Genomic DNA, 12,677 nt, shown 5'->3' on the forward strand with positions numbered 1-12,677 from the left:
AAAAAACAACAAATTTCCCAGGTGTGGGAGTAATAAAGGTTTATCTTATTTCATCGCATCTTATCTTAAAACAAACTTAAATTCTTTTTCCTTATTTCTTGTCTATTTATCATGTTATCATATGGAGTCAACGATGAAATTTCAGGAGTTTTTTATTCTGACACAAGCACAATGATAAAATCGAAAACATGAAAACATAAATACACAAATAAACATGTTACTAATACGAATTCCATAAGAATTAGTAAAAAAAAAAAAAACAAAACATATATGATTCACATGTTACTAAATGCATTTACTTATTTGCAATATACATTGAATATAAATTCCAATATCATTGAAATCAATATTAGATTAATTTCATAACAGTCACTAGGCAGGAGGTTAAAATAATTATAATGAACATGAGCAGAAGTTCACAATTCTATATTATTCTAAAGTAACTGCATCTGCTAATCTTGTAATTTTTTAAATTATTATTTTATCATTATTTTTGCATAAAGATTATTCTTTAGCTTCATTGGTGGTCTTTGATTTACAAAAAAAGAAAACAAAAACTACAACACAGAGGAGATCAAGAAAAGATTTCTCCGAAGAAACTTAGTATTCAAAGGACTAACTTATGTCAGTTAGATTGTAATTAAATAATTTGATAAAAAGCAATCAAGATTTAATCAGTTTATCAACTGAAACAGAAGTTAACCTACTCTGTAGAATAAAAAAGACATATGTAAACAGCACATTCAATCGGAAAAGTGGCTACATTGTTAAACCCACATTTCGTTTTAGAAACATTACTATGCATTGCTTTAGTTCTTTAGTTTTCAGTCCGTATATAATAGGATCAAAGAAAGGGGGAAAAATTAGAACAGACACACCAAATGCTCTTCTCAGAACAGGGGATGAGCTGTCGATGCGGTGAGAAATCAATGCAAAGACAGTGTTGATTTGTAAGCTTAAGAAAACAATTAAATGTGTAGCACATGTCTGAATGGCTTTTTGCCGGGCATCTGTATGATTAGTAATGACACATGTACGCAAGATCTGTGCATATGTGTACCAAATTAGTGCCAACGGGCCTCCCATAAGCAGGAATATAGTTGCTAATCCATAGTAGTTGTTCACACTGGTGTCGTCACAGATTAATTTTACTAATGACTGATTGTTACAGTAAAAATCTACAATGTTTGTTCTGCATGTTTTGAAACGTACAAGCAGAATAAACAATGTAAACATCATTGACAAATTTATGAACCATGTTATAACAATCATTTTCATTAAATTATGTGAATTCATAATGGTTGTATACCTCAGTGGAAAACATATAGCAATATATCTGTCATATGCCATGGCACTCAAGATGAGCAAATTTCCTGTACCATAAACATGAATCAGAAAAGCCTGAAAAATACATGCATGGTGGGAAATAAGTCTGTTCTCTGCCACAATGCTAAAAATGAGATGAGGAAAAAAAGCCGTTGCACCCACTATGTCACTAATGGGCAAGTTGAACAACAGGATAAACATGGGCTTGTGTAGTTTTTTATTCATAGCGATGACTGTTAACACCAACAAATTGGAAAACATAATAATTAAATAGGTAAGTGTTCCAAATACAAATGCTGGATAGATATCTGTGCTAGATAAGCCCAGTGATTGCAGTGTTAGAAGGCTACTTGTAGATGAATTAGTATACATAATTATACAATCTTTAAACTGTTTCCTTTCCTATGGAAAACAATATGTTCCTCCTGCTTGTCAAAATCTGTATCAAATTTCTCCAATTAAAAGAAATTATCATAAATTAACAAGCAATTTCAATTTGATTATGAAACACAAAGTTAGTTGTACCTGTGTTGTTGTTTTTTCCTGAAGCCTTGCATCACCCTAACTTCACCCTTAGAGTGCTGTAATTACCAATGATGATGATGTTGTTCTTTATATATGCCAAAGATGCCCCATGAGGCTAGCTGTTGGAGCATTGTGCATGAAGTAAGTCCTTACATAGAAGTAGATATGTAAAATTTTACTTTTATTCAGAAAAAGTCTTTGAAGTATACCTCATTAATAATTTTGGCATGCTTTACCCTCCTTTGATTTTAAAACTAAAGGAGGGGTTGCCAAATATGTAAAGTAGAGAATTGTTTCAAATGCGAACACTTATATATGCACGTTCAAGCTTCAATGAGCTTAGATTGACTTTCATGACCAGCATCTTATGCTGCATATCTTGGCAACCTGGAATTTGAAGTCCCAAGATTTTAGCTCTGCTGTTCTCAGCCACCTTTTGCTGGTGCATGTTGAGAGTACTTCTAAGTCAAATTAGGCACAGATGTCTCTTTTCCTGTCCCAGTCTTGCCCAAGGTATCTCATCTAACACCATGAAACTATGAGCTGGCTCTACCTGCCTCTATTTCTCCAATAATTAGGGCCTTTTCTGCCATAAGATCACAAAGAATTTCCGTGTTGTCTTCTAAGCCAGTCCCTAGACATGGAGAGGATTTATTGACATCAGCAACTTCCTTGACTCGCTGGTGATGCCTCCTGTGAAGGGCCATAGTCTTCTGCATTGTTTCCTATCCCTTCTCATCTCTGTAATTTCTATTGCCTGGGCCCCTGACTTTTCTTCACTTTCGTTTATGACAGGGGTGTCCAACTCCAAGCCTCAAGGGCAAGTGTCCTGCAGGTTTTAGATGTGTCCTTGATCCAACACAGCTGATTTAAATGGCTAAATTACCTCCTCAACATGTCTTGAAGTTCTACAGAGGCCTGGTAATGAACTAATCATATGATTCAGGTGTGTTGACCCAGTGTGATATCTAAAACAGGCAGAAGCTGAAACAGGAAGCTCCAACCCGGAGGGCGGTGCACTGTTGGACGAACCAATCGGAGTCTGCACTGCGGGACTGTTTTGATCACGCGGACTGGGAAATGTTTCACGTGGCTGCTAGGGTCATTGATGAGTACACAGACTCAGTCTGCGGATTTATCAGGAAATGCGTGGAAGATGTTGTCCCATCCAGAACAGTTAAATCCTTCCCAAATCAAAAACCCTGGATTAACGGAGATGTTCGCGCGGCACGGAGCACCGCCTTTGCCTCCGCGAACACATCGGACTACAAACACGCACATTACCAACTCCGGAAGACGATCAAAGCAGCCAAACATGAGTACAGGGACAGGGTGGAGCAACAGTTTGACAACCCTCAGAGTATGTGGCAGGGACTAAACACGATCGCAGACTTTAGAGGGGAACCCAGCACACCGCAGACCACGGCCTCTCTGTGTGAGGATCTAAACGTATTCTACGCTAGATACGACACAGCGAACACCATGAGACCGGACAGTGTGCGCACCGCGGATGACGTCAGTGCGCACACTGTGTCTGAGGAGGATGTGCGGAAGTGCTTCAGGAAGGTGAATGCACGCAAAGCTACTGGTCCGGACGGGATTCCCGGCCGCGTCCTCAAGTCATGCGCGGCTCAGCTGGCTGGAGTGTTCACACACATCTTCAACCTTTCCCTCTCTCTGTCTGTAGTCCCAGCCTGCTTCAAAATGGCCACCATCGTCCCTGTACCCAAATCCTCCACCATCTCCTCATTGAACGACTGGCGACCTGTAGCCCTGACCCCCATCGTGAGCAAATGCTTCGAGAAGCTGGTCAGGGACTTCATCCGCTCTGCACTACCCAACTCACTGGACCCTCTACAGTTCGCATACCGCCACAACAGGTCCACTGATGATGCCATAGCCCTGACACTACATACTGCCCTGTCACACCTGGAGAAGAGAGACACGTATGTGAGAATGCTGTTTGTAGATTACAGCTCAGCATTCAATACCATCGTTCCCTCGAAGCTGGACAGGAAACTGCAGGATCTAGGACTGAGCAGCTCCCTCTGCAGCTGGATCCTTAGCTTCCTGTCTGACAGACGCCAAGTGGTCAGACATGTTCAGAGCATGCGCAGTCGACATCAACGAGTTTACGGAAGTAGCAGTATGCTTCGTCAATATGCTAGTGTTGCCCCCCTGGTGTGACAGGTGCCTGGGAGGGGTGCGATCCTAGATCCTGCAGCTGTGTATTGACATAAAGAGGCACAGATCATGAACTTGTTTACGTTTCAACTGCAGGATTTATTCTCTCATCAACAGGGGAACAAATCATTAATCGCCTCTCATAAGACCCAGCAATTCTTTGTAACGTGTGGCATAACAGCTGTCAGCGCATTGTCAAAAGTACAGGAATAACCTTGCCAAGTATACATTAACCATCATAAATATAGATAACATTGGCTCGCAGTGACCAGGTTGCCTCAGCCTTTGTTCCGGTTACACATACATATCACTGCATCAAGAAATACAATGTACTGTAACTCACAGCCCGTAAATAGCAAATAACCATTCGTATACAGCACATGAGCAGCTATGCAAGCATTAATTACAGCCTTTGCATCCTGTCTTACTTCAACAAGACATATAGAGAACACACAACTGAGAACGTGCCTTAGCATCGCTACGGTACCTGAGGCTCACTTCCCCCGCTAGCCAGTCCATTAGCCTAGCACGATCACGTTCACATCACGATCTCATTCAAAACACAATACTTAAACAGTACTTAACTTATAACGGTATACTTTCATTCACGAGTTCACAACAGTCTTATTGCTTCTACTGTGTTACCTATTAGTCATTTTGAGGACTAGTAACCCACCTGTGTATTGAAATAAAGAGGCACAGATCATGAACTTGTTTACGTTTCAACTGCAGGATTTATTCTGCAGATTTGCCTCCCAGGGGGGTTTACGCTCCTCCTGGCCGCTATGCGCCACCTAGTGGTATTTTTTAAGTAATGCCATGGAAGATGTAAAGTGTAATTAGAAAATACTGATTTAACACTGAACGATATAACAAAGACCAAAATATAACTGGGGTGTTCCCTTTATTTCCTTGTATGAAGACATAAACTGAACTAACATCCCCATAAGTCTTTTTATCTCTTAATTTTTTAACTATTAGTGTAATCCAGATTTACCAGCCACACATTTCAACTAAAACACATATGTTAACCTTTTACACTAGCGGAGGAGATTATCCCCACTGCGAGAGTCACCACATTCCCAAACCAGAAACCGTGGATGGACAGATCGATCCGCACTGCAGTAAACGCCAGGACCGCCTCCTACAACGCGGGTCTCGCCACTGGCGATATGAGCGCCTACAAAGCGGCCTCATACGGCGTGCGGCTGGCGGTGAGAGATGCCAAACGCCGGTACCGGGAACGTGTGGAGTCCCACTTCCACCAGGGCGACACACGGAGTATGTGGCACGGACTACGCACCATTACGGACTACAAAGCCAGGGACACTGCACTGATCAACGCTGACTCTGCATTCACCAACGATCTGAATCAGTTCTACGCCCGTTTCGAGGTTAGCCAGGCGGCTAATGCTATCTACCGCCTGACTACCAAGGACAGTGACGTCATCAGCGAGAGACCGGTGACCAGCATCGCGGAGCATGACGTCCGAGCGGCACTGAGGAGAGTGAACACAAGGAAAGCGGCGGGGCCAGACGGCATCACCGGCCGTCTGCTGCACTGCTGTGCTGACCAGCTAGCAGGTGTGTTCACTTACATCTTCAACGAGTCCCTGGCGAAGTCTGTGGTCCCCACATGCTTCAAAAGATCCACCATCATCCCTGTGCCCAAGAACAGCAAACCCTCATCCCTGAACGATTACCGGCCAGTTGCACTGACCTCGGTAGTAATGAAGGTGTTTGAGAGGCTGCTGAAGAACATCATCTCCTCCTCCATCCCAGACACCACAGATCCGCTGCAGTTCGCCTACAGATCCAACAGATCCACAGAGGATGCCATCGCCCATGTCCTACACACCACTCTCAGCCATGTGGACAAGAAACAGGGTAACTATGTCCGAATGCTGTTTGTTGATTACAGTTCAGCGTTTAACACAATAGTGCCCTGCAGACTGTTCACAAAGCTGAGGGATCTGGGACTTAACAGCCGTCTGTGTGCATGGGTGTTGGACTTCCTCACTGGCAGAACTCAGGTGGTGAGGGTGGGCAGGTGCTTCTCCAACAGCATCACCATCAACACAGGAGCACCTCAGGGATGTGTCCTCTCGCCACTGCTCTACTCCCTCTACACTTCAGACTGTGTGGCCACCCATGGCTCCAACACCATTGTGAAGTTTGCTGACGACACAGTGGTGTTGGGTGCCATCTCCAACAACGATGAGACGGCCTACATGGATGAAGTGAAGAATCTGGCATTGTGGTGCCAGGACAACCACCTCCAGCTGAACGTCAGCAAGACCAAGGAGCTGGTGGTGGACTTCAGAAGGGGTCAGCACAGAGACTACAAGCCCATTATCATCAATGGAGCTCCAGTGGAGATGGTGCAGTCCTTCAAGTATCTTGGTGTCCACATCTCCTCAGACCTGACATGGGCTGCCCACATTCAGGTCCAGACCAAAAAGGCTAGGCAGCGCCTGTATCACCTACGACAACTGAGGAAGTTCAGGGTCTCTCCAAAGATCCTCGGGATTTTCTATACAGGCGCTGTGGAGAGCATCCTCACACAGAACATGACATCGTGGTTTGGGAAAAGCTGTGTGAAGGACCAAAAAGCTCTCCAGAGAGTGATCCGTACAGCAGAACGCTGCTGCAGGATTGCTCTCCCCCCGCTTCAGGACACCTACACCAGGAGATGCCGGACTAGAGCAGCGCAGATACTGAAGGACCCGTCCCATCCTGGCAACAAACTGTTCCAACTTCTGCAATCTGGTAGAAGGTTCCGCATCTTCCGGGCAAGGACAGAGAGACTCAAGAGGAGCTTCTATCCCCAAGCCATCCGTGCCCTAAACACACACACCCGCCCTCTCACATCATCTATAATTGACTGAGTCAGGACTCTTCCAGACACTAAACCAAGGCACAATGTACATTTCGATTCCTTTAATTTTAAAAATGTTTATATTGTCTATCCTGTAAAATAGTCAGATGCCTATCCATATTAATGTACAGAATTCACCTGCTTGCTGCTACTACTGCACATTCACCCAATGTATATACTACATATATATATATATATATATATATATATATATATATATATATATAATGTTTTTCCTCTACACCCCCCCCCCCCCCCCAATTTTTTTGCACATGTCGAGGAGCGTGTCAGGCTACATTTCACTGTGTGTTATACTTGTATAACTATGCATGTGACAAATAAAGAACCTTGAACCTTGAACCTTGAGCCTTGACTAGGCAGCATCACCTCATCCCCCATCACACTGAAGACTGGTGCTCCACAGGGGTGTGTACTGAGCCCTCTCCTATACTCACTCTACACCTACGACTGCACAGCCACTAACAACTCCAACATCATTGTGAAGTTTGCGGACGACACTACAGTGGTGGGTCTTATCACCAATGGTGATGAGACGACTTACAGGGAGGAGGTCAGCGCCCTGACCCACTGGTGTCAAGACAACCATCTCACCCTCAACGTCGCAAAGACAAAGGAGTTGATAGTGGACTTCCGGAGGTGCAGAGAAGTACACACCCCCATCACCATCAACGGCGCTGCTGTGGAGAGAGTGAGCAGCTTCCGGTTCCTTGGCGTACACCTGGCTGAGGATCTTACGTGGTCAGTACACACAAACAAAACAGTGAAGAAGGCGCAGCAGCGCCTCTTCTTTCTCAGGAGACTGAAAAGATTCGGCATGAGCCCCCGCATCCTCAGGACCTTCTATCGCTGTGCCATTGAGAGCATCCTCACTGGATGCATCACCACCTGGTATGGCAACAGCACCGCCTACAACTGCAAAGCTCTCCAGCGAGTAGTGCGGTGCTCTGAACGGATAATTGGAGGTGAGCTTCCCTCCCTCCAAGACATCTACAGGAAGCGATGCCTGAGGAAAGCGGGGAGGACCATCAAGGACTCCAGTCACCCCAACTGTTCAGACTACTTCCCTCAGGAAGGAGGTTCTGCAGCATCCGGTCCCGTACCAGCAGACTGAGAGACAGCTTCTTCCACCAGGCCATCAGACTGCTGAACACGTCACAGACACCTCACCTTCACTACTGGAACTTCAACATTATGCACTCCACACTGTATATAAATGCCACTGTTTTGCACATGTCTCAACTCTGTATATTTTTATATATTTTATTTATTGTTTACTCTATTTAATTTGTAAAATATGTGTACACACACACACACACACACACACGAAGAAAAATATTTAGTATACACATCCAGAAATGCATATACTATTATATATTGTACATATATTTATTAGTTTCAGATGTAGCCATTCTTGTATTTTGCTTGTTTACATTATTGTATTTTGCACAACTCTGTTGCTTGTGAAGCTCGCACACAAGAATTTCACTCACATGTACTGTACCAATGTACCTGCACATGTGATGTGACAATAAAAGTGATTTGATTTTGATTTGATTTGAAAACCTGCAGGACACCAGCCCTTGAGGCCTGGAGTTGGACACCCCTGATTTATCAACTGTGCTTCTCAATCTGTATCACTTCCTAGGCTGTATCCATATCTACTTTTTAATACTGCAAAGGCTTAGACCTCTGCAGAATACCAGTGCAGTGCACAACCTCAGTATACTTGATAGTGACTAATATGCCTTCTGATTCTATTTTTTAGTGATATAACTTGTTGAAGTCAGTCTAAGCTATATTCCGATACACTATGTCAGGTCTTTTCTTAACATGGGGATTTAGATACTTGACAAGTTGTTAGGTTTTGTATTGTTGTTTGTCATTTATGCTTAGAAATATTTAACCATATAGGCTTAGAGGTGTATAATCAATTGTGTAGTGATAGGATGTGTGATCTTTAGCAGGCTACAAAGGCTTGGTGCACATCCTAGGAGCATAAGAGAGGTCCTATCTTCTCTTTGTTGATATATGGTTGACATATGGTATAGCAAACACACGTATATCTCTTTAAGTATAAGAGCCTTTTGTTCAGATGGACCCGCTAGACTCCTGGCACCAGCTTTGGGGAGTCTTCACAAGGTCACATCTTGACCTCACACACACACACACACACACACACACACACACACACACACACACACACAGTATTCTTTGTTCACATGTATACCTATGTAAGATGTTATATGTTAATGACCCTATGCATATTCTAGGGGTGCAACGATATTCGTATCGATATTGAACCGTTCGATACAGTGCTTTCGGTTCGGTACGCATATGTATCGAACAATACAACATTTGTAATTTATTTTATCAATTTTCCTTCTGACGATGCTGTCTGTGTTGAGCGCTCAGTGAATCTGTGTTCGACTACTCCGCCTAGGCTGCACTGTCCAGCGCAGATCCACTGAGCGCTCAACACAGACAGCATAGTCAGAAGGAAGAGCGCAGGGCACCTCCCCCACCCTCATTCAGATCTGGCGTTTGGAATTACTTTGGTTTTCATGTGACGTATGACCCTGAAGGTAAGCGAGTCATGGACTAAAGTAAAACAGTATGTTGGATGTGCCATGCAATGCTCAATTACATTGGTGTGAACTAGTGTGCTAGCGCAGTTAGCTCGTTAACGTGTTGGCCGTCTAGCCCCATGCACGGAGCGATCGGCGGTAGCTCGTTAACGGAGATTTGCCGTGTTGTGGCGTTAAGGTCATTTCAACGAGATTAACCTGAAAGCACTAGTGGGAACACGACGAATATGACTGCACATTTACGCCGACATCATCCTAGTGCAAAGACAAGTGGAAGCAGACAAAAAAAGCAAGCATGCTACTAACTTTAGACGAGTCATTTAGACAGCTGTTAGCACATGATTCTCCTTATGCTGCTGAGAATATAGCCCAGAAGAAGCGGATAGTATAGCTTTTATTTTGGAAAGAGACATTTCTCTGTAATAAACTCTCTTTTCCAAAGATGAGTGATTCCTCAATCAGATACAGGGCTTGCAATATCGCTAGCCCGACGTCCCGGAGCTAGCGATTTTTTCAGTCGGGCTACCAAAATCTATCTCTTCCCTGCCCGTCGGGCTATTGTAGGAAAAATATATGTCAATGCTTTTGCATTCTTTCAGAAATGTAGCTGGGTAATTATGTCATTGGCATCGGTGAGCCACTGTCAATATGTGACATATTGAAGTCGCGTTTGAATTTGCGCTTGTTTTTTTGCTTTCACTTTGCAATCATGCGAACTGTGTATAGAGAGCGACAGCACTGATCTGTGAGTGATGATAATTTGTGCACCAATTCCTCTGACATCGTCTTATTAATCGTTAGCTTACTATGCAAACATGACAAGTGAAATCTCCCGCAGCAAGCTTAAACATGTGAGAGGTTGATCGCGCAGAGAATCACTGAGCTTATGTGAGTGAGTGTGTAAAAGCATTTCAGTTCTGCTGAGCCAAATAAGACAGGTCAGGGTGAAGAAGTGACAGCCAAAGAAAAGCTTACCACAAAACGGAGAAGTTATGACAAATCAGACTATAAGGCAAAAAGAAAGTGCAGCTTTATGGTTTCATGGACAAAAGAATTTCTGTGGCTGCGATATGACGAGCTAAATAACCAGGGCTGCACATAAGTGGTCCGCAGGTGCGCATTCGCTGTCAAAATAAAAAACACGCACAAGGGTTAGGGTTAAATTTAAAAACTGTACTTTTGAGTTAAAATATATATTTATAATTTTAATAAATGACAAATTAAAAATGCATGAACATTTTTTTGTATCGAAAAAATATCGAACCGTGACACCAAAGTATCGAACCGAACCGAACCGTGAATTTTGTGTATCATTGCACCCCTAGCATATTCATGTAACCTCAATGAAAAAGCAGTGTTACGGGGGAACGGACGAGAGCAACTGGGGTCAAGCGAAGGAACGGCGTTTGTCCGGTTCTCTCCCGTGCACGAGAAACATGAAGAACGTTGCCTACTTCGTGTCTTGCGTGCTGTGTAATTATATTGTCTTCAACGTTCCAGCGAATAGGTTCAAGCTACAAACCTATCATAAGTGTTTTATGGTTGACTTGAATCCTTAAAAATGAAAGATTACTAAATAACTATGTAAGGATTGTGCTCTTTCTCTCGCACCACTTCCAACAGAGTTTAACATAAAGGCAGTCTGGGAACCAATCAGTCTGTCTACTGACCAACTTTGATGAGCTTTACCTGATGGTCCTTGTTTACAAATAGTTGTAAGACATGTTAAAAAGAGATGAAGTTTTTGAGATTGTATTTAGGTAAAGGCATGCCCTCCATTGTTTTCTACACAGACTGTTTACTTGTATGAGACCAAAGCATTCTAAAATGGGATTGGTCAGTAAAACTCAGAGTACAAGCAGATTATAAATGAAAATCAAACAAATTACACAACCAAAAGTAATATCCCTCCCTTACAAATTCTGCATAGAGATTTGGTTAAGGGTAAGGCGATGGGGATAGAGTCAGCACAACAGGCTACAGACAGAGGGTTCATGGCAAGCTGTTTGACAGTTAAAGGCATCTATGTGCTCATGCAGGTCTCAGGCAGTTACATTGCAATATATAAAATTTAAAAAGTAAAGTGCTTCTTACTAATTGTGATTTATTTTATGCATGTATACAAACTATGCTCTTTTATTTATTTAGTTTTGTGACTAAACAACTTCATGTTTATATATTTATAAACTGTCATGAACCAGAGGTTCAAGCAAGATGCAGACCGAAAAGCAGACTCAAAAACCCACTTAACTTTTCACAAGTCTTTATTTACACAGCGAGAGTGGAATCTGGTTAAACATGAATACACATGAGGAGACACCAGCAGAGAACAGGTGTTACGGCCTCTGTGCAGACTGTCCCTCCTGCCTTTGCCTTTGCCTTTGTCTTTGCATTGCTGCCCTTTGCAACCTTTGTGTTTAGTAACTGCCTGTGAGATGTTTAGATGAGTAGTGTTAGTGTTATTTGAATATATAAGTTGTTTGTTATGTTCGTTTAAATCACCCTATTGCCTAGTGAGATGTTTCACTAACGGCTTTCGGTTGTGTTAATAAACCTTATGTTTTTCTTTTTATGTAACCCTCTGTCTCTGGGCTCATTTATGTTACATCCCCTGTAGCAGAGCCGGGTCGTAACAACGGGTCATCACGAGGAGTCACTGGCGGAGAATGCGAGCGGAACGAGAACCCTGAAACAGCAAAATAGCAAAAAAGCATTCATTCAGTTCAATGCATAATAAAGATTATATCTAAACCAAATACACACAAAGCAGTCATCTTTATTGACTTATGTTAGTGCTGCCTGTGACTACCCGATAAAACATTCAAGGCTTTATAGGTGCGATTTTGAACAGCAGGCATATCTCTGGAGTATTGGGTGTTATGTTAAAGCTCATCTTTAGATTGTTAGTTAAGACCAGTGTTGGTCAAGTTACTTGAAAAAAGTAATCAGTAACTAATTACCGATTACTCCCCCAAAAAAGTCATCCCGTTACTTTACTGATTACTTATTTTCAAAAATAATTAATTACTTAGTTACTTAGTTACTTAGTTACTTTTTAAAAACACGATTTACAACCTGAATAGGTGATAAAGCGATAGATCTTTCAGCCCAATTCTACTTTTAATCCATCATACAAAATGTAATCAAATGGAAAAGTC

The 12,677-nt window shown here is 42.6% G+C and overlaps 1 protein-coding gene across 1 annotated transcript; it reads right to left on the reverse strand.

Annotated features, from left to right (window-relative positions):
- Positions 1–759: 759 nt before the first annotated feature.
- Positions 760–1,698, reverse strand: LOC309686971 (olfactory receptor 51E2-like; the record flags this gene model as incomplete). The annotated part of the gene is made up of 1 exon (XM_082501641.1): positions 760–1,698. The coding sequence occupies one exon, from the start codon at positions 1,696–1,698 to the stop codon at positions 760–762; it is 939 nt and encodes a 312-aa protein (XP_082357767.1).
- Positions 1,699–12,677: the final 10,979 nt, after the last annotated feature.

Source organism: Aulonocara stuartgranti (genome assembly GCF_965226115.1).
Source record: "Aulonocara stuartgranti genome assembly, chromosome: 14".
Lineage (NCBI taxonomy): Eukaryota > Metazoa > Chordata > Actinopteri > Cichliformes > Cichlidae > Aulonocara > Aulonocara stuartgranti.